We start from the raw sequence: 22,435 nt of genomic DNA, 5'->3' as shown, positions 1-22,435 counted from the left end.
TTGGCTGATGTTTGCCAGTTAACATAATCCCATAGATTCAACAGAAGAGTCAGAAAACATTATTTACAAGATTTGATTTATTAACTATAATACAGATCACATAAGGCCTTGCTGTATACACCATTCCCACTGAGACAAATTATCAAACTCAGCAATAAGAACACATTTTGTAAATGCTTTTTTTAAAACTTTACAGTACTTCATTTTTTTTTTTTTTCCTTTTCTTTTACCCCCGTCATTTCATCTTTTATCATCTCTTAAACAGAGTGCTGGAGCCCACAGGAAGATTCATGCACTATATTGGGCTGCCCTCAATTTTTCACAAACAAATTGATAAAATGCTTGATATTTTTGTATTTTTTAAAATAAAAACATAAAAAGAAAAAATTCTCTATCACCACTGACTAAAGGGCAACAGTGTTAGACCCCCCTAAGATTCCATTAAACATTTGAACGTTGATCTGCTTTAATTAATTTTAACTTAACAGACATCAGTCGTCATATTGCAAAAAAAATAAAATCAAAAATCAAAATGCAGCCATGTATCGCTGAACCAAGTCACATTGTATTTTTTAACTCTCCCTTTGCTATAGCTTTGACCCAAAGACAGTTCAACATCCATATTGATCAGAAACAACAATCATGGCCTCCTTGTATCCCCCAAATGATTTGCTGTGCATCCCCCTTAAATGTCTCATATCTTCCTGGACATAGTGTATTTAAACTGCAAGAGCTAAAAGTGGTAATGCTACAGGTTTATTAAGGGATTTGGCAGCTATCCGTCTTTAGCTGCAGCCCTATGCAGCCCTAGCATGCCTCACACATGTACATACACGTCAGATGATGGTGCAGTAGCCTTTTTGTAGAATGAGACCGTTAATGAGATAAGAATTTTTATCTGGGCAAAATGGGATATTAACCAGTTAGTGATTTAGAACATATATATCAATCTGCGTGCATACTGACGTACTATTGTACACTGTACAAATGGTACATACATAATGCAAATAATAAGAAAAGTTCAGCACAGAGGTGCCCTTCTCATGCCTAATCTCACTGGTTTCTATAGAAACAGCAGGCTGGGCTAAGGAATGGCCCATTCCGGTCATGCAGACACATGAATGAAAGGATGGATGAATGAATCAATGGTCTGTCTGTTCCTCCAACTGTCTCTTGGACAAGGAGCGCTTAGGCCTAAGGGGAAGTAGTGGCATGGCAGTAACAGATGAGCCTTAGTGGTTAAGTTCATCAAGAATAAATGTCCAAGATTAAATGTCCAATAACAAATAGGGTATCCTCAATCAGTTATCAGTTAATATTTAAGTGGTTATGAATTTGTTTAAAAAGACCAATTCATGGTTGCAGGCAAGTAGATGCACAAATGGAATATTAAATGTACTCAGAGCAATATTCTGCACGTAAAATTTCATAATTTGGGCCAGGTGAAATACAGAGGCCTGCCTGCAATACAGGGAAAAGCACAATGCTACACAGAAAACTCCAGGGGAATAACTACCAATTGTGCAACATTTGTGGATGTGAGCTGCAGAACCCAATTTCTCCTCTAGATGTCAGTGGTGTGCTCCCAAAAACAAGGTGTAAAGATGAACTGACAAAGTGAACAGTGGCTGTCATGTCATGGCAAAATTAATTTGTGGCTTCAACAAAGTGCTCAGGAAAGTGCTTTTGAACAAGGTCCTTACTATAAAAACTGCAGCAATCACTTACATTCAAACCAACATGGTATATGAGAAACAAACAACAAATATCCCCCAAACACAGGCAGAAAAAGTGGTGGTACATGCGCACATACACACAAGGACATCCAGTGATGCCAGAATATTTTCACATATACAACAAAAATATACAATGATGAATGACAAATTATTCAAAATCAACTGCAAAATTTGTGTTGTGTTGGTTTTACAATAACTTTAAAAATGAGAGAAAGCGCACACAGCAATACATGGAATGCCAAGTGTGCGAGAGTACCCATGATGCTTTGCTCCAACCTGCTGCCCTGACATATCCAGTCAGTTGACATTTCTTCCTGTGCTTGGCATACCGCCCCATCTGTCTGTCTTGTGTGCATGCGTGAGGGATCGCTAGATAGGAATGTGCAAGACGCCAAGGACAGAACATTCCAGCAACTGAGCAAATTTTCTTACTTGAATCCTCTGTAGTGCTGCAATGGACAGTAAAAAATGTCCAGTAATTGATTCTCTGCTCCTGCTCCTCACAAAATAGGTGTTCCGGCCACCAATGTCCCAAGCAAAGTTAAGAGTCTCAGGGATGGAGGTGAGTGGTTTTGGAGGTACACTGGCCAGCTAATTGTTTGTGAACGGTGAAAGAAAAAGCAACCTCCTTCTTACTAGCACCTCCTGGAGTCATTTTTGCAGTTTGTGGCAAAATCTCTTCATTTCTGACATAGATTCTCTATAAGGCAAGGAGGGCGAGTTTACATAAAGTGAGAGGATGGGTGATGTAGAGAGGAACAGAATGATCCTACCCAATTCAAAGTCTCATTCCGTCCATGTTGTGCGAGTGTCTCAAATATCTATTCTCCCTAAACATACTGCATCTTTCTCCATATCTCCCAACTTTCTCTTTTCATTTCCTTAAAAAAATTCAAATCCTTCCCATGTTTACTCTTTCCCTTGATCTGTTGGTTCACAGCGTGTGTTGTTCCGCAGGCGGGTGGTGGTGCGGGTGCAGTGCGGGTGGCAGGAGCGATGGGATTGGAGACTGAGGCGTGGGGGGCGGGGAGTTCTGGGGGGACTGGTGTTGTAGGTGATGATGATGATGGTGGTGATGATGATGGTGAATGGGCGGGCCATAGTGTGGGATGACTGGTGGGGTTGCGGGCATGACATAGGTTGGGGGGGAGGGAGTAGGAGAGGAAGAGTAAACTCCAGCCATGCAAGAGTAGGCAGAGGTCCCTCCACCAGAGCTGGAGGTGGGCGACCCGGGCATGTCGGCAAGAGGCTGATTGTAGAAGAAGTAGGAGCACTGTTGGATGAAGCTCTCGATGATTGTCTGGTAGGTGCGTGTGGCCGTCAGGGCGTCCATGGTGGTGAAGTCTGGTCGCATCAGTGTTGGCCAAAAGCAAATGGACAGGTTCTCACTGGTCATCAGATTCAGCTTACTGTGCTGGCTCACCCTGAGAAAAAACAAAAGTTTGAATAAGAATACTGTTATCAAACATTAAATATGCATTTAAAGTTATTACGATCAACAGATCCATTAAAGCAGATATGCAATTCCCTCTGGCAGATTTATAGTTTAAAGCAATCTCTGTCCATCCCAAAGCACTAAAATTAAGCACACAGTACTAAAGTTCACTAAACTAAACTGAAATCTAGAGTATCTTGATGACTTCTATTAACTATACTAGAATAGTAGCCTTTCAGTACAGTGAATGTGAACAATGCCATTTAATTAAGCTTTAAGTATTTCAGTTGAATGCATTAGTGGATTGTATATATTAATGGATCCACTTACTTAGCAAACACAATATATGATTGTTAGTAAATCATCTAATGTATGAAACCCTTTAATTGATCCACTTTGGTTGACGGTAAAAACATATTGGTGTGATTTATAAAGCATGTCAGGCAAAGAGCATCAACCTTGCAATCACTGAAACAAAGCTATGAATAAAAGACTGAAACAAACATTTATTGTAGATTGAATGAGTCAAGCTGAATAAGTTCCCTATGGAGCTGACAGTGCGGATGAGGTCACCTCTGGGTGACTTGACCGTGTGACCACACATCTGTATGTAAAAAACGGGGGGTAAGAAGGAGGGGTGGGAGGGGATACTCACTTGTTCAAGTGGCTGATGACATATTTGAAGACCTCATAGTTCTCCTTGGGGAAACGCCGCAGAATGTCCCTCATCACCTGAAAACGCTGCTCTCTATCGTTGATCTCTGAATGGAGATAAGAACAACAGGTCAGAGTCAAAGGAAAAGGATTATGCAAAATATCTGGGGACAGAAATGTAAGAATGAAAGGGTCAACATACAACAGCAGCCAGTAACCTGAAAGGAGTTGGTTCTTAAAACTGTCTAAGACCTTGTGTATACAATAAATTGAATATGTCTAAAAAACAATTTTAGGAAAGACAAACATAAGGCAGAACTACTGCAGCCATTATAGTGGATGGCATGAGGCATACACCCTTTGCAGTATCCCTCAGATTACAACAACTCTCAAACAAAACACATAGGGTGTGTTGGGTTGAAGGCAGCTCACAATGAGTCAGAAAGCTGACGTCACCAGCTAACACAGTCCATCCTGTGTGACTGCAGCAGTGAGCACCAGTGAGAGAAGCAGATGTTCGCTGCTATATTACAAACATCTTTGACAATCGCACACTCTAGGAATGTATTCCCAACATGAAGTCAGCCTGAATCAAAAACACATGATTTACAATTGTTCCTGCTGCACATGCAATTAGATCATAATCTGCCTCCTTTTGCAAATAAACATCGCCATCACCAACATATATCAAACTCTCCTCCAATACTCAAACTGAAGGCACACTTTAAGCAGTCCAGCACTTATCCTTTATTCGACAGCACTGTTACTCCTCTATTGTGGCACTGAGAGTTTTATCAGGCCTCTGTCACGGCTGAAGGGTCATTGAAGAAACACTCATACGTGCGCACACACACACATATACACACATATTTATGCGGAGTCTAGCCTTGTGTGTGTGGCTAGAGGCACACTTGAGCTATGCATTAAATCTCCATTCCAACAGATTACAGCGCATAGGTCAAATAGGAGATGGCAACTGTCTCTCATATATGGTTTATTAATGGAATATCTATAGTCATTGTGCACAGGTCCGACTATACAGCAAACTCCTGAGTGCCCTTTCCTGCATACACTTCACCTTCATTTTCTAACTCTTTGGTAAGTAGAAAATCCAATTCCCCATGGACAGATTTAGACTGCAAGAGTTTTTCTTGTTATGTTCCGGAAAAGGGATTCAGGCCAAATCCAATACTCCTCGGTTATACTAAAAGCAATAGCTCCTTACTGTGACCCACCCCCGCCAGAAAGCCCCGGTACTCACTGAAGGCCTCCACAAGCTCCACCTGCATGCTGTAGGGCACCAGAGGGTCAGGCAACTCCGAGAAGAATGCCTTCATGGCTCCTGCCACCGTATTGATGCTGAAGTCCTTCTCTACCAGGTCCAGGTTATAGTCTGGAGAGAGAAAGTCACATCATATTTCATCAATTTAAGTAGAATTGAGGACAGAAGTCAGACAAGCCAACTTTAAAATAAAATATATCTGGAACTGGATACAGGTGGTGTAAGGAGACGTGCAAAAAATATAAACATTTTCAGGCAGTATAAAAAATAAGTTGTTATAATACAAAAGCCAAAAAAAAAAAAAAAAAAAAAAAAAAAGATTTTTAAAGAAGATGCTGCACAAGAGCTCTACAATATAATTTTTCAGAGATCCCACTTAGGGCTGTGAAAGTTTCCTAAGTGAGTGTGGCGTGTCTGTGGCCAGTTTGCTCTCTAATGAGCTATTTGAATCTTCAGGGAGCTGAAGCTGCCATCTTCACCGTGAGACACCTCCACTGTAGTAATTGTCTTGTCCCATGTGCTTCACGTTTGGGACCATTCAACATGGGGCTTCACTTCTGATTACCTGAGTATGATTTAACCTCAGCCAGGCGTGGACACACACACACATATGTACAGACACACACATGCACACAGCATTTTGCACCGATATCCATCTCACTGACGACACGCTTCATTAACCAAACCAATCTGGAGGTAATTAACTGCCCATAGACACACAGACACTTGCTCCAACACACTCGGATCACTTGTACATGTACAGACACAAAGGGGTTATTTGAAAGATTGAGGAGGCATTACCGCAACAAAAAAGCACATGCACCAATACAAATATTCAGTTTGAAAAAGGACACATTCCAAAAAATCTTGCACGCTTTAATAAAAATAGTGTATATGAGAAATAACAAACCTTGATCAAATTGTCGTTGCATGCTCTCCATCTCCGCTTTGTTGCCACTGACCCTGTAGATGCCCTCTGTGCTTAAGCCTGTAGGGAGAAGCAAATAACACCTATAACAACAATAACAATTTTATTTACAACAACAATGACAAAGCATATTGTCAATTGTTATGTATGGTGAGATCAATATTAACAGCTGCTCGAAATCCAAAGATTTGAGTTGAAGACATAAGAGGTTGTCTCATGTTCTTTACTGGCTAGAAGACAGCACCTTGGATTGAGATGGTTTGTAAAAATAAATTGTGAATGTAATGATAAAGGAGGCAGTAGTTCGAGCTGCTAGATCTAAATGAAAATAAAAGATACAAGCATCTGAAGGAAAAGGCTAAGAAGCTTTTGTGAGAGAAGGCAAGAGGATGCATAGGATAAAGTAGTTATAGGGAGTAGTTTTGCTATGCCAAAATCTGAAGGGAAATAGCCAAAAGTAGGTGTAAACAAAGATTAACAGGACTGTGAATGCTGAGCTAGTCGAGAATGGCCATTGTAATAGCGTCCTCTGTATCTTGCTCTAAACACACCATTAACACTATTTATTAAAGTAATAAAGCAGGGCTGCTAAGAGGCCACTTGTGCAACGTGACAAGCTAAACTTAGAGCTGCTACAACCAGGAAAATCCATCACAATTACTCTCCCACTACACTTACTATAAAGAGACCTTTACACAGAAGACTATATAGAAGCAGTGCACTATACACACTTTATATCAAAGCACTGTAAATCATTGACTCAGTCTTATTAAAACCAAGAGTGCAAGAATAGTGTAGCGCCAAGGATCAAGTGGAGAGACACAGAATCAGAAAGAAATCTGAGGTAACAAATAAAGGCAACTCATTGCTCTTATTGCTATAAAGGTGGCTCAAAGTTAACACTGCATAAGCCTGTTTGCCCAGTAATTAAATATTCAAAATATGACTTGCTTAGGGCACCTGTTAATGACAGGGATGTACAGGAGCATCAGCTGAAAGTGAAAGCTGATCCCAGGTCATCCCAGGCAGGGACCTTGGTGAACTTTACTGCATTGAGATGTAACTAAGCTGTCATAAACAATGTCTTTGATTGTTTCACATGGCTGTGCGTTATTGCATATTATTGCATAACAAAGCTGCTGTATAAGATAACAAAATGAATCATTGTTAAAGAGCCATTTACATGTTTAGAATCTTCACAGCTTTGAGCTTGACATATTTCATCTGTAATCTAACTCTAGCCATCAAGTCACGTTTGGATACAAGAGGGTAATGTAATACTAGAAAAAAATGCACTGGAAGCCAACAAAGCACGTTCAAGGAACAACTACCTTCCCAGAAGCAGAGTGTGTTCATTAATATTTTTTTTCAATTGAAGATGTGGCCTAAGGTACTCCAGCAGAACACTGGCGATTGAAAGAGACAAAGCGTGATCCTGTGGGACTTGGACAGATAGGGAGTGGCAGAAGAGCTATGGAGGAAATGAGAGCGCTCTGAGTGAAGGCATACAGCATCGATCTCCTCCTTCTGCCAATCAATTATCCACAAAAGCTTTTCAAGGCAGACACGGGGAAAAACGAGGGATGGGAGGAGAGATAGGCAGTGCGAGCAGTGTTGTGGAGCAGTGCGGAGAGGCAGACTTTAGGAGATACGGTAAAATAGCACAAGGTGGTGGGAGATAGGGGGAGCTTGTGACACACAGCAGCCAGTGTCACGGCGATGGAAGAGACAATGAGAAAAATGAAAGGATTAAGATAAGGCGGGATATAGAGCAAGATAAAAAACCCACTTGTAACAACAAAGCAGTGTAAAGAGAATAGAGCGCAAACCCCCACAGAGGAAAATCCAATCTAAGGATTAAAAACACTGGGATGAATGAACACTGGGGTGGACTCTATACTTCAGTTTTTAGGACAATGACTAGAGGCATTGGCTGAAAGTGACATCAAAATATTATGATTTTAAATTAAAATGTGTGGCAAGATATACATATAAGAGTAGCAATGTAATTTAGTTTGCAAAAAATTTATTTGATGCAGATTTATGACACATAAGACACATAAGAAAATGGATCTATTTCATATTGAAGAGCCAAAAAACTGAAAAGGCTTAATCTGCTAGCCTTTACTGTATACTGGTATGGGTCGCCTGAGTTAGTTAGCTAATTAGGGCAGCAGTGCATACTGCAGTGTATACATTATCAAAAAATATTCTGTCTTTTTATATAACCATAGATTTAACCTCTACAAACATGTTCTGAAATGCATGGGATTCTTCTCTCAAATGTTAATGCTCCTTTACAATGTGCACTCAACAGATATATATATATATATATATATATATATATATATATATATATATATATATATATATATATATATATATATATATATATATATATAATAAATAACACAAATCTATTTGCAAGCACAATACTTCTCAGAAAAAAAGAAAAAAAGATTTGCTTTCCAAAATCATGTAGCCCTGCTAGTTAGCCTTAACATGTAGTAAAGCTATATATCTCTAGTTTGGCATATATTGTTTTAGGGACACGGTGTGGTTGGATGAGGTCAAGATGCTTTAACATTTCAAATATATAACATAACACTAGTGTAGTCATAAACGAAACTGAGCAAAGGGCTGACAGTGGCAAACAGACTGACAGTGCAGATCTATGAAGTTCACAGCATGTTACAGTGAGACAAAACTCCAGCTGATCCCACATCAGCCCAGAGCTCAGTGTCTCTGTGGGGGCAGCAGTCGGCGGCTCATTTAATAGCTCACCATGGAGACAGTGAGGCAGTGGCTGGGTGCTGCCCTTTGCGTCGCTATGGAGGTACGTACAGCCAGTAAATATGCCCGCACACGCTCGCACACTTTCAACACTTCAGCAGCCAACGCTCAGGCCGCTGAGATAACAGCAGTCACTATAGATTGATTTTATATAGCTGTTTCTCTACAGGCCCTGAATGCATGAAAACAACACAAAAAAGCAAATCCTCTCCTATTATTCTCAAGGACAAAGGGAGTCCGCTACTGCACAGATACGAACAACAAAGAAATCGCAAGGTTGAATAGAATATAAAATTGTGTGCACAAGGCTACTCCAGAGCTCCTCAAAATGTTGCTTTGACTCACTGCCGTATTTTAAGTTAGAATTCAGCACAGGCTAAGTGACAGTTTTGACAAACTTAATAACTAGTTGAGCACCAAGATTTCATGATGATATTGGCCTTGCATTGTACTAAGCATTCAATTCATAATATTACTAACCAATAGCTTTTATCCACTGACAAATCTGGATATGAAATTACTGTCAAAACACTGTAATCATAATCATTGTATAATATGCCAACAAACATACTGCCAAATCTAAATAGACTCTAAATGAATTCAGTCATGGCTACCCTCGATGCAGACAAACCATTGTCTGTGTGGGAAATATGTCTCTTATTGAATCATCCACATCCATGCAAACACAAATAGTCCAGCAACAAGCTTTAGATGCATCAGGAGAAGCACTGAAGCCTGCATTCCTTCAATTTCCTCCTGTGAGATCGATCAGAACGAGGGTCTATGAGGCAGAAGGACATTACCTGGCAAGCTCCTGGCTAAGCACACACAGACAGACGGGAGGTAAAAGTGTAGGGGGCATATAGAGAGATAACAGCAGTGTAGTGGATGGAGAGGCGATGAAGAACGGGGGAGAGTCAGATATATGTGGAATAGATATATAGGCTGAGAGGAAGATGAAAGAAATCAAAGCTGACAAGTGAAGGTACTCAGAGGGAAGAGCGAGTATGACTGAATGCAATGAAGACACAAGGACGTATCAGAAGACATGTGGGAGAATCTTCTATATAAGACAACAGGAAATTATTTGTGCCGAGTTTAAAAAGACTACAACAAGTTTAGCACCTCCACTCATAAATCATGTGTTTAGCTGCTCCAGTTAAAATCTGACTTGGGCAAGGAATCTAATGTAATGGCTTGTTATCCACAGTTTGTGTGCGGAATTGAATGGTTTGCATAATAAATACTTCATAGTTAGTGAGCAACAACAATGATTTTGCCATAAACTTTAAAAAGAACTTGATGATGGGATATAAAACTGTGGACTGGGTTGTGGAGTAACAGCTGGTGACAAAGAGAAAGGCCAGCCGCCAATAAGACACCGCCAGAAGTGCCCTATGGGGGGGCTGCATCTGGAGAACAGACTAATAAGGTTAAGAGAGCTGAGCTAACCACATCTGTGCTGCCATTAGTCTCCAAGGAGATGGGAGGGAAATTGCTGACACTATGATATAATCATGTTTTGTCATCTTACATGAAATGTGAATAATAAAGGATAGGTTAAGAATGTTGAATGGGCACAAATGCTTTTACATGATCTTGTATTTCATGTGCTTTTAATTCATCAGTGTGTCAAGTGTCACAATGTAATAGGCCTGTCATGACACCAAATTTTGAAGCACCATGTATTGCTACAGACAAATACTGCAATAAACAATAATATTGAAAATATTTTATGCCACTGATACAAAGCAGAACATTCCCAGTAAACCTATTTTTAAATATACTGTATCATTAAAATACATGAGCCGCAACCAATAAATGTCAGAATGAACTGATAAGTAGCCATAGCAGTTATTCTACTCTGTGCAGCTCAAATCTTACATTATTACATAAAATGGCAAAAAAAGCCCCACTATTGGAAAGAAAAAGTACCAAAATATAGACTGAGCACCAAAAAATATATTATTCCAGCTACGAACGATAACGATAAGTCGATAATGTAATTATTGTGACCTACAATGTAAAGACCTCTTACCTGTTGTTTCAATGAAATGAATGCACTTCTCAATGAAGACTGGGATAGGCCTTTCAGGAGTCACCACACTGGACAGGGGCATGCCAAAGTAGTTGCTTTCAATAGGTTTGGAAATTGAATGCCTGGGTTTGGCTCGTTTCTGAAAAGGTTGGAACAAAAAGACTTAAGTCAGCAAATAGTTTATCTATGGTAATACAGAATAACACTGAGCCTAAAAAAGTCTTTGAAAAGAACCTGAGCTCATAGGTATCAGGGTTTGTTTTGATCCTTCTTCATGAGACGCAAACACATGCATACACCCGTCCCACGCATTCTTTTAACCTTAAACTGATAATCACACATTCCTGTCTTAAGCCCTGCACACAGATACACATCGTTTTCCTCATGATGCCTGAGCCCTGCCCTCCTCATTCTTCCTATGGCTCGATGTGCTGCACTGGTGTCTAAGTCATTGTTTAATTATTGCCCCAGTCTGTTAAGAGACCTGTAATACACTGCTGCAGTACTCTTTCCCTCAATAAGGCACCAGCAGCGGTTAAAGTATTGCATATTAATAGTGTTTAGTGTGAGTGGTGTGTCGGCCCCTGAGGCTTGGATCTGTAGTAAGTGAGTGGGCCCCCAGAGCCCTCCCTGGCAGGCGGTGGGTGAGACTAGAGCATGCATGGCTGGGCACACACAGACAGGGTGCAGTCCAGGCCTGACAGACACACAGTACTGCTCATTAGAGGAGAGCCCAGTGCGCCCTCAGCTCCAAATACTGCCTTGGAGCATCTAACAAAACACTTGCACCTCCAGATTCTCTCCATTACCGAGGGAAACAAGGAAACACTAATTAAGACCGAACAGATATATAAGCTCACCTGGGTGTTTTATTCTCTGCCTGCAGTTCAACTATTAGATCAGGAAAGTGATTACTGTTTACATTTGCCACCAATCTATCTCAGCATTGTTGGGATGCTTTCTTGCTTATATATAAATACATTCAATTAGTCTGTTATATTTCCTAAAAAAATACTGGATAACTGCCAGTATTCCTCTGTGTCTCATACCAGATAAGTGTGTGTGTTGAAATGTCTGTACTAGTCTATTTAAATACATTTGTTTTATTGGTTACCTGTCACAAGGCTGTTGACATGTAAATGATATCTACTGCTGTTAGCCTGGCATCCTTGACAAGCAGTTAGGAAATGTTTGTTGTTGCAGAATTTGTTATCACTGCAAAATACTTCCTCTCCACATGTGACTGGTATTTCTTTTTCCCCTCTGTGCACAAAATTATTAATGACAAGACAGCATAAGGCAATAGCTTGTTAAGGGCTGTGCTGTTTTTAGCACCAAGTAGTTATTTATTTATCTATGTCCTGTCACACTGATTCTTGCATACTGCCAGAGCTCTCTCCTTTACTGGCCTCCTCCCTCCCCTGCAGTTTAGCCTTCTGGCCACTCCTTTAGAGGATGCCTGGGTCTGGGACAGGATATGCCAACACATTTTTGACTGTGAAAGACAAACTAGGGACATTTTAACAAATGCAGATATCACTATATGAGTGTTTTCCTGCACAGAGTGTATTGGGTTCCTGAATGAGAAAGTGGCAACAGAGAAGATGGCTGTATGACAACTAGAGCTTCTTTTGGCTCAAATATCCTCATTGGATGTGCTGCCTCTCTCTTTGATTGCCCCTTTCTTCTAAGGACTTGTACAAAGATTCAGGAATCTTAAGCATTCCACTTTGCTGGCTGAGAAGGTTTGAAAAAACACGTCTGCAAGACTGAGAGGAAACATTTCCGGACTCTCGCTGAGGGAAGGAGGGACAGGCGCACTTGGTCACTGCCTGAGGGGCAGCTACATTTTAACATGGGCTCTCCTTTAGAGGACACAAACGCATGGATCACAGGGAAAATAATAAATTTATCAATCTGAATTAGATCCAGCTAAGTTATGCTGATATATTGCTTAAATTTGTGACTGAAGAATAACCAATTATAATAATTATTTTAAATCCTATCTCATAAATTATATTGGCTTCTTATTTTATCCATCAGAGGTAGGAATTCAAGGTTTGCTGGTGGCCAACATTAATGCAAAAACTAGCAATGGTAACCATGTGATGTACATTACCCACTACACTGATTAACCAACAATGTAATAAAACTGCCATCACATAAATATACAGGGCATAGGAACAGACATAAGGAAAGTATACATGAATATCATACGTGAATGATCCAGTGCACCTTCAGACAGCCACTGTCATTATCAGAGAAACTGAAGCCTATATAATACACCTCTGTACTGAGCTGGCACTTCTGCACTGGGCCCAAGTGTAAATGAATAGCATACCAAACTGATAAGGCTGACAGGAGAAGGTCAGAGGTATAGCAGCACACAGAAGTGTGGAGAGAATAAAACTGAATCAGCAAGACTATGAGTGTAACCAGAAAAATATAACATCATTAAGCAAGTGGGGGAGACTGTCATGAATACTTGACTGCACTACTACACTTAAGTTGGACATTTAGAAGCAACTTCACACAGCCATGACTTTGAGTTTTGCCTCTTACATATTTAATGGCTGCAGTTTATTTTCCCTCTTTGATAAGGTGAGCTTTTAAAACCAAAACAGGGAAATATTCCAAACACTGCACTGTACTTCTATTGTTCTAAGGAGGACTGCCAGCTACTCAGAAAAGAGAATAACACAGCAGTGCTTTCATAGTTTTGGAACGGTCCCTAGTCCATCAGCATCAGGTGTGAAAAATAAACAGCTTTATGATATACATGCATTTAGTTGATTACCTTTGTTCTGCGCAGGCTCTTCAGAATATTTCTTCTTTTGGGGTCTTCATTCTCTTCAATGGAGTCCTTATGCCCTCCTACATCATCAGGTTTAGGTGGACCTCCCATCTCATCGTCGCTGCCTATTGAGAAGCTAGTCCTGAAACTGCTGAATTTTCCAAGTCGTTTGGACCTGTCCCTGTAAAGCTTAGGCTTGATCCCAATAGCAGACAGCTTCCTCCTTCGCTCCAGAGAGCTGCTGTCCGCCTCACTGTCTGAGCCGTTCCCAGCACTTCCATTGGCGTGGCCCTTGTTAGCATTGCGGATGGTGATGATTTTACCCTGTGTGCTGTCATGAGGAACAGAGTAGATGGTCTCCTCCTCGGTGGGTCGTGGTTTGCTCACAGCATCCATAGGTTCTGCATAATCGGAGGGGTCATAGCCCCCTTCACTGCCTGGAGCCCAGGTCACAGTTTGTGGTAAAGAGCGCCGGTTTGTCCCACCCTGCTGATCCATGTACGGGCCCAAATTGACCTTTCGCACAGGCTTGGGCTTGACTTGTGGTGGAACCTTGTTATTCAGCTTGCTTTCAAAAGTACTGAGTTCAGAAATGACAGAGAAAGTGTCACTTGAATCTAAATCTGGGAGCTTAAAGGATCCCAGGTGGGAGCCAAGACTACCAACCTCAGTGAGGGGAGGGTATGGGGGCGAGGGGTCAATGTCATCCTCTGAGTCAAGGAGGAAGTTTACAGGACTAGGAGAGCCACAGCGTGGACTAATGCTCTCATTGGTGCATGCCTCTGCTACATTGTCATACATGTGTGTGGCTTCTACAATGGTACGCTTTTCCACAACCTCTTTGAAGAAGGACTGAAAAAGGTCTATTTTGTGAAGCCCACCTACTACACCCCCGTGCCCACAGATTACGGTGTTGAATCTGGCCTCAATCTCATGGGCTAGCTCCTCTCCCTGACTTACTTGCTCTTTGGCAGAATCAGAGTCTGTCAGCTCCATCTGACTTTCTCCTACAGCTAGCAGCTGGACTGGGATGATATCTTGAACATCACACAAGAAAGCGCACAGGGTTTCTAATGAGGCCTTTCGGCGAGCAGAATAAACTGTGATGTACCCATGGACCAGACCTGCCTTTCGAAGGGCAAAGGAGGAGTGGAAAGAGAGGAGGGACAGCTCAATATTTTGCCTCTGACCTCCAACATTGAGGTCCAGCAGAACTGAGGTGCCACTACTGAGAGTAGAGGCAGGGCGACAGTGCTGTGGCAAAAGGAAGGGGGCGAGGAGCTGGTCCAGGTCATATGTGTCTCCACACATCATACACATCACTATCCGCAGGTCTGCCTCTGACCCAGACTGTGACTGAGAGTCTCTGAACACTGAGGAAGGAGGGGGGAGGGGAGGAGAACTGCTGCCTATACTGCGACGTGTCTCTAGGATACCTTTGAGCATCTGGTTGATCTGCTTCTCACTGACATTGCGGGTATACCCCATTCCAGGAGATGCTGGATCTAAATAAGCACAGAGCAGCTTCCCAGCGACCTGCTGGCCTTGATGGATAAGTGTCTGAGCAGTCTCTCCACCTATATCTCCAATGGAGCCCACTCCTCGCTTAGTTACAAGGAGGAGGGATAGGGGTATTTGTGACAGGCTATTCTCTCTTTCCCTTCTGCTTATGGTGGATTCCCTAAGTTTCTCTAAACTTTCTACAACATAAGAAAGTGACTCTTTTGAGTTATATAAACAGAGACAGCCGTGAGGAGTGAAGGTTGGGGTGTGGAATGAATTAACTGGCAAACGCACATTGCCCTCTATGGGTCGAAGAGCTAACTCATACAACCTGCCATCAAGCACATAACGGTCATCACTGGTGCACAAAGCCCTTATCTCATTTGCCATTTCCCTAGCGAGCCCATCTCTCCCTAGGATGACCAGGTTTATCCTTTCAGCCCTTCCCCCTTCCAGTCGAGAGCTCTCGGATGATGGGTATCGAGTAGGGAAAGTGGAGCCCAGTATTTGCTCTATTTTACTGTCCACACAGTGGGGACTATTTGGACAAGTGTCTTTTGTTGGGTGGTATACAAAGTGGATATGTTTCAAAACAAGAGCGTCCCTTTCTGCCTGTAGCTTCTGTAAGGCTTTAAACCTCTGCTCTTCACCTAGCACATCCTGAATAGCTCCCATTTTCTCTTTACTTGGTTTTGCATCTACTTCTAACTCATAAAAGAGCTCAGAATACTCCAGCAGCAGTTCCTGAAAGTCTTCTTTGGCTCTGTCAATGATCTCTTTCTGGTGCTTGTTGTATATGTCCAGATACTCTGCTTCATCCAGCCACTGGTAGAAGTCTTCATTCATAATAAAGCTGCGGGCCTCCTCCCAGGGTTTGCCTGGTGTGATGAAAGGAGACACACTCAACTTCTCTTTAAACTCCCACCTCATCTCAGCGCGTTTACGCTCATTCCTAAGATGCTCCAGGTGACTCTCATAGATGGTCTGAGCTGCAGGGGTCTCCAACAGATCCTGAGGGATTCGGTCATCCTCCATGTTGTCTATATGAGGAGTTGTTTCCCATGGAGTGTCATCTAACACAACGAACCACTGGGAGAACTCCCTCTTTGTCTCCAAGACCTTCTGAACACCAGACCAGCTTAGGTGGTCAATTTCGTCTAACTCTGGTAAGAGCACAGAGAGGGCCTGAGGCAGAGTGCTCAGATAGGCCTTTCTCCGCTTCTCTATGTGATCTTGTTTCAGTCTATGCACATGTTGCTGGAATAGCTTCTTGGCCTTCGCTGTTCCCTCCAGGAAGACATATTCCTTGTATTCTGGGGCAGTCTGCATTCTGCGACTGACATTGGGCCATGTCTCATTATGGTTTTTCGTAATTCGGTTGACTAACCACTCATATCGATCTTTGGCTGAGGCAATTTGTTGACTCTGCTGTTTCAGTGCCTCAAAGTAAGGGATGATCTTAGGTTTTCCTCTGCTCTTGTCTATTAGCTGTACTAGTGTTAGAAAGGCTAGATCCACGTTGACATTGGATCGAGCAGACGTTTCTACCACCTGTAAGTTCTTCTTTGCTATAGCAAAAGAGTGAGAGTCTTTAATGTAGCGCTCTACCCCTTCATCGCATTTGGTGAGTACAATGACCACAGGTTTTTTTGTTTTGGCTAACTGGTTGTACAAGTTGGTAACAAACTTCATTTGATCCTCAAAACTACGGTTCATGCCTCTGCTAACATCTATAGACAGTAAGAAGCCATCTACCGTCAACTTTCCCTCAGGCATTTGCTTCTGCTCAAAGTCCTGCTCCAGTCCCAACTGATCTGTGCAAAAATACATGAGCTTCTCGGCTGATGCCAGCTTAGTGGATGCTGCCCTCTTAATGTATGGCTGGAGCGCTGTGCTTCGATGGGGCTGAAACGTTTGATCATCAATAAATTCGGTTTGCTCCACCACATTAATGCGGCACTCCTGGCCCTCTTCAGATGTCCGTGATGCCTCTCCCCAAAACAGGAAGTGGTCATTGTTCACCACACGGCCTCCAAAATCACTGGTGCTCAGAACGGAGGTGTGGTCCAGGTAGAAGTCATCTGCACTAGGCCGGACAAAGCGGTTACACAGGCAGGACTTGCCCACCCCACACTGGCCCTTTTCCTTCTCTGTTCCAGACAACCCGACCACAACCAGGTTGTAGGTGGGCGTCCGGACATCTTGCTTTTTGGCCATCATAGTTGCTGGCAGAGGCTCATCCTGCCATGCTGGCCTCAGGTTCTAGGAGAGGTGCAGATGCCAAAGGGGACTTTTCCATTTAAGAGGTGTTTACTGGACAGTGGCTTCGTGCTGCAAAAGAGAAAGAGAAAACATGTATTAAATCATTTGTAAAGCTCATTGTTTTGGAATAGATCACAATGTAATAGGCTGTTTTATGATTTTGTATGTACATGTCAATGTCTTTGGCAAAGTAACAACAATTTTATCTGTTCAATTAATTTCTGTTTGTTTTGCAATTCGACCATAAACACACGATAAGCTCCTTCCTTCCACTGGTAACCCTTATCAATCATTAATGTAACAGAGTTCACCTATTTAAAAAATAATTACAAATGAACAGTCGAGTGCAAACAGATGACCACACACTGGTGCAAAGTAGCACACTGTGCTCCCTGCACCCTGGATGAGAGACACACAAGAAGATGAAAGCAGATAAGTGTTACACTGCTAAAGTTACTAATTGGCAAACTAGGGAAAGCCATCTGCATTTTAAAAAGCCATGTTGCTTGTTGGCATGAGTTGTCTCTATTTAGAACTTGCTTTCCCATATGTCACTAATATACACTGCTAATATTTAATTATTAGGCAATGTGCCATCTTATGCCTAAAAATAGTGCATCATTGAATCTGACTTATTGACAGTGCTATTACAAATACAGCCACAGTAATGTAGACTCCTAACATAATCCAAGATACTGTAATGTAATAATTGTATGAAATATATTTATGTGATGGAACTTTATGACAGCAGAGTATATAAAAACTAAAGGAGTGGAACGCTAATATGTATGTAGTCAACTCCCACTAAAACTGTCATAACCTTTTGTCATAAGAGTAGATAATGTGATAAAACTGACATTAAAACCATTATTAACAATGAATAGTTCTTTTGACAGTTTCCTCAAAAGGGAGACAAAAGCTCTGAAGAAGAGAGTCTGTTAGTAAGAAAACTACAGGATTAAAAATATATATATATTACTATAATTTTTAGGCACCATTTCAACCCAATATACACCAGTATACATTTCTTAATGTGAATAGATCAATTCAAAACAGTTTGGAAAATATAAGAAACATAAAAACTAACATCAAGCCAGCGAGACTTCTCAACTCTACAGGTAGGTGAAATATCAAAAAGAATTCTTGTTTTTGATATGTGCACTCAGGGAGAAATATATGAAAAATGCAACAAGGTCTACAAAGAAATTGTAAAGTTATAATGTCTACCTTCTGTTTGTGAACAAGAAGAAGGTAGTTCATGAGATTCATATTTATGGAAATTAAGTCAGTCTGTTTAAGTGTCTATCCTCCATTACATCTTGCTGCTGCCCTCTGATAATATTGCACATAGTAGTCATGACTAATTATACAAAACAACACATCATATATTTTTATTATGGTTTAATTGAAGACAACATAAAACTCAGGTCATTTTGAGTTACTCTGGCTTTCTGCTGCCTCATTTGACTCTCCAGGGGGAAGAGTTCAGCATCATCTAGCTGCCTACTGAGCTGCACAGAGCTGCACAAAGCCTTGGATTAAAAGGTAAGTGCTGAACCTGCTGCAAACAACATTAGCAGCGACACAGGCCTTAAGCACAAACGCTTTATCTTATTTGATTGTCCATCACCACGTCAAGTGTGAAATACATTTGGCACTGTGCGTATATGAGATTCCATAGGTCTAATGCTGCAGGATGCCATCTGCTACTGTGAACTAAGGCTATGAAAAAGGTGTGCACCACTGGTAATGTCAAAATACTTGAAGCAATATCTTGAACTGTAAATTTATGTTCAGTAAAGTAACTGAATTTCATAACCACACAAACCTAACCAGAGAGAACTACGACAAAACTGACAAGATCAAGTCGTTCATACTTTTTTGTATTAGGCAGGATTGAACAACTAAAATAAAAGTCATGCTTGATGCATGTAAGATTGAGACAAAATAAGTAAAAAAGCTTTATATTATCTGTGGAGACAAAGGGCTCACAAGATAACACTCAAGGACTGCGGCACAAGAAATGAGGTGATTGTTTTTTTTTTTTTCATCTGGTGTAACTAAATACAGTACCTTCTGAGAAAAAGATACTTACAATTTTAACAAAAAAAAGAAAAAAGAAAAGTTGGTTTGGTACAAGCTTTAATACTCCATAAATGTACTATTTATGTGGATGCCTCTCTGGTTGCATGGCAGCTTTTCATACACAATCAATGTCCACTTCCCCTCTTCAAAGCCCTAGGAGAGCACTGATGTGTTGAGCTAACGTGCTGGCAGTGGAGTTGTAAAGCAATCAGGCCAGCAGTCTGGCTGTCCACCCTGAGGCCACAGTGCGCTGCGCATGTCCAGCCACATACCAGCACCAGGAGGCCCAGGGCCGTTTGAGCCCATGCACAAATAGGTTAGGGCTGTGCTATGTTTGAGTGCGACCCCAAAACATGAAGGAAGCAGAGGTCTCTAACTGTACAACTCTATAGTACAAGTCAAGTCAGTATTATCTGTTGAGCACCTTTCCTGCACAAGGATGTGCTTTAGGATTAGATTACAGTATTGAATATAAAAAATCTGTGATATAAAAGTTCACAAAATGTACACATATAATAATATACACTGTAAATGGTAAATGGTCACATTTTTCTATAGCACTTTTCCACCTTCAAGGCACTCAAAGTGCTTTACAACAAGGAAATACTCAGTGTAAATACTCAGTGAGCCATTAAGAACAGCATGTTTTCATCTTCTTGATGGGGGGGGGGGGATAACTTCAGTGATAATAACCCCCGTGCAATGTGGAGAGGTGTGAGGAATATGACAAATTACAAGCAGGGCAATTTCACCTCAGCTCCCTTCAATCTATCTCTTCCAAATCAGCTGAATTCCTTTTTTGCTCGCTTTGAGGACAGCCCTAACACCATAGGAGAATTCCATCCATCTGCTGTGACCTGCCCCCTGGACAGTGAACACCCACTCACTTTCCAAAATTACCAAGTTAAAAAAGAGCTGCTTCACATCAACTGCAACAAAGCTGCAGGACCCGATGGAGTGACAGGTAGGGTACTGAAAGCATGTGCTGATCAGCTTGCCCCAGTATTCACAAACATATTTAACCTGTCACTAAAGAAGGCCACTGTTCCCAGCTCTTTTAAATCAGCCACCATTATACCAGTGCCCAAAACCTCAGCTGTCACCTGCATGAATGATTACCGGCCAATTGCTCTCACTCCGGTAATCATGAAATGCTTTGAGAGGCTAGTCTTATTTCACATCAAATCATGCATTTCCCCAAATTTGGACAGGCATCAATATGCATATAGAACTAATAGATCCACTGACGATGCCATCTGCGCTGCACTGCACGCAGCTCTGACGCACCTGGAAACTCTCAACAGTTATGTCAGGATGCTATTTGTGGATTACAGCTCTGCATTCAACTCTATCAGCCCAACCAAACTGTTTAATAAACTGCTCACTCTTGGCCTCTCACCCCTCTTGTGTCTCTGGATAAAGAACTTCCTGACCAACAGACGCCAGCACGTCAGAATTGAGCAGCATTTGTCCTCCACCATCACTGTGAGTACAGGTCTGCCTCAGGGCTGCGTCCTGAGCCCAGCTCTCTACTCCCTCTTCACATATGACTGCGTAGCACACCATAATTCCAACACTGTCATCAAATTTGCTGATGACACAACCATTGTGGGGCTCATAACAAACAGTGATGAAGCTGCTTACAGGGAGGAGGTCCTGACACTGATCTCCTGGTGCAAAGACAACGACCTGCACTTAAATACAAAGAAAACTAAAGAAATTGATTTCAGGAAAAACAAATGCATTTCCCATCACATTGGCCTCTACATCAACGGAGAAGAGGTAGAGAGGGTCTCCAACTTTAAGTTCCTGGGTGTGCAGATCAGTGAGGATCTGACCTGGAGCCTGAACACCATCAGCATTATAAAGCGTGCTCAGCGGAGACTGTTTTTTCTACGAACACTCTGCCAGAACGGGCTCTCCCAGAAGCTCCTAACCAACTTTTACCGGTGCACCATCGAAAGTGTTCTAACGTACTGCTGTACATCATGGTACGGAGCCTGCACAGCTGCTGAAAAGAAGGACCTGCAGCGAGTGGTGAGAACAGCTGAAAAGGTGGTGGGTTCCTCACTCCCGTACCTGGACACCATCTACTCTTCACGTCTCCACACACGGGCCTCCAACATTTTGCAGGACCCCACACACCCCGGGAACTGCTTCTTCCACATTCTCCCCTCAGAAAGACTTCAAACTCCCCTCACACGCACAAACAGGCTGCGCAACAGCTTCTATCCACGAGCAGTGGACATGCTCCAAGGGCACAGGCACAGATAAAAGGCCTGAAGGGACTCGGTGCAATAATCTATTTATTTTATTTATTAAATGTTTTTTATTGGTATGGATGTGAGGATGTGTGTATATTTGTAAATTTTTACTGCTACAGATCTGCTCTGTTGAAGTTTCATTGTATTTCATACAATGACAATAAATAAATCTAATCTAATCTAATCTTCTTGGAGAGTGGTCATTTGATAACACAATTAGTCAGGTCTTGCTGCATATGAGTTTCAGATGTGTAAATGTCACTTTAATCTTGATTACAATTATTTCTCCAATCAAGCACAAATAATGTGTAATTGGAATAAAAATTCTGATCTGATTCACCACCCAAACCTGGAGTAAGACACTTTTCTACAGTGGCTTTTAAATCATAATTTACACATGACAAAAGCTCCATTCTACCAACAAGTAATCTTTTGACAGGACAAACATTTTCTTTGAATAGCCCTAATACAAGTGGCCAGATGGCATCTTACTTACAGATTGTTTTGTTACTTTGTCCAAATATAAACAGAAACCCAAATGCTGATTTATTTTTAGAAATCCAGTGTTGTAATCAGTGTTAAATATAGAAACTGGAAGCACAGCAGTTGATTGTTCTCAGTGTTAACTAAATGGGCATTATAAAATATTCTGAAGAGGGGA

The 22,435-nt window shown here is 41.6% G+C and overlaps 1 protein-coding gene across 3 annotated transcripts in view; it reads right to left on the bottom strand.

The window, feature by feature from the left end:
- Positions 1–24: 24 nt before the first annotated feature.
- arhgap35a (Rho GTPase activating protein 35a) overlaps positions 25–22,435 on the bottom strand; it is a 48,648-nt gene continuing 26,237 nt past the window's right edge. For all 3 annotated transcript variants that reach the window (XM_055166894.1, XM_055166893.1, XM_055166895.1), the window contains 6 exons: positions 13,664–17,494; positions 10,867–11,005; positions 6,018–6,095; positions 5,087–5,218; positions 3,827–3,932; positions 25–3,160 (listed from right to left, as the gene is read on the bottom strand). In XM_055166894.1, coding sequence (XP_055022869.1) covers positions 2,671–3,160; positions 3,827–3,932; positions 5,087–5,218; positions 6,018–6,095; positions 10,867–11,005; positions 13,664–17,383 — 4,665 coding nt within the window. In that variant the 5' untranslated portion in view covers positions 17,384–17,494 and the 3' untranslated portion in view covers positions 25–2,670. The remainder of the gene's footprint in view (positions 3,161–3,826; positions 3,933–5,086; positions 5,219–6,017; positions 6,096–10,866; positions 11,006–13,663; positions 17,495–22,435) is intronic.

Source organism: Boleophthalmus pectinirostris, unplaced genomic scaffold (genome assembly GCF_026225935.1).
Source record: "Boleophthalmus pectinirostris isolate CB_2022bp ecotype Guang Dong unplaced genomic scaffold, ASM2622593v1 HiC_scaffold_9, whole genome shotgun sequence".
NCBI lineage: Eukaryota > Metazoa > Chordata > Actinopteri > Gobiiformes > Gobiidae > Boleophthalmus > Boleophthalmus pectinirostris.
The sequence above is the reverse complement of the archived record's forward strand: the minus strand, read 5'-3'. Positions and strand labels throughout refer to the sequence as shown.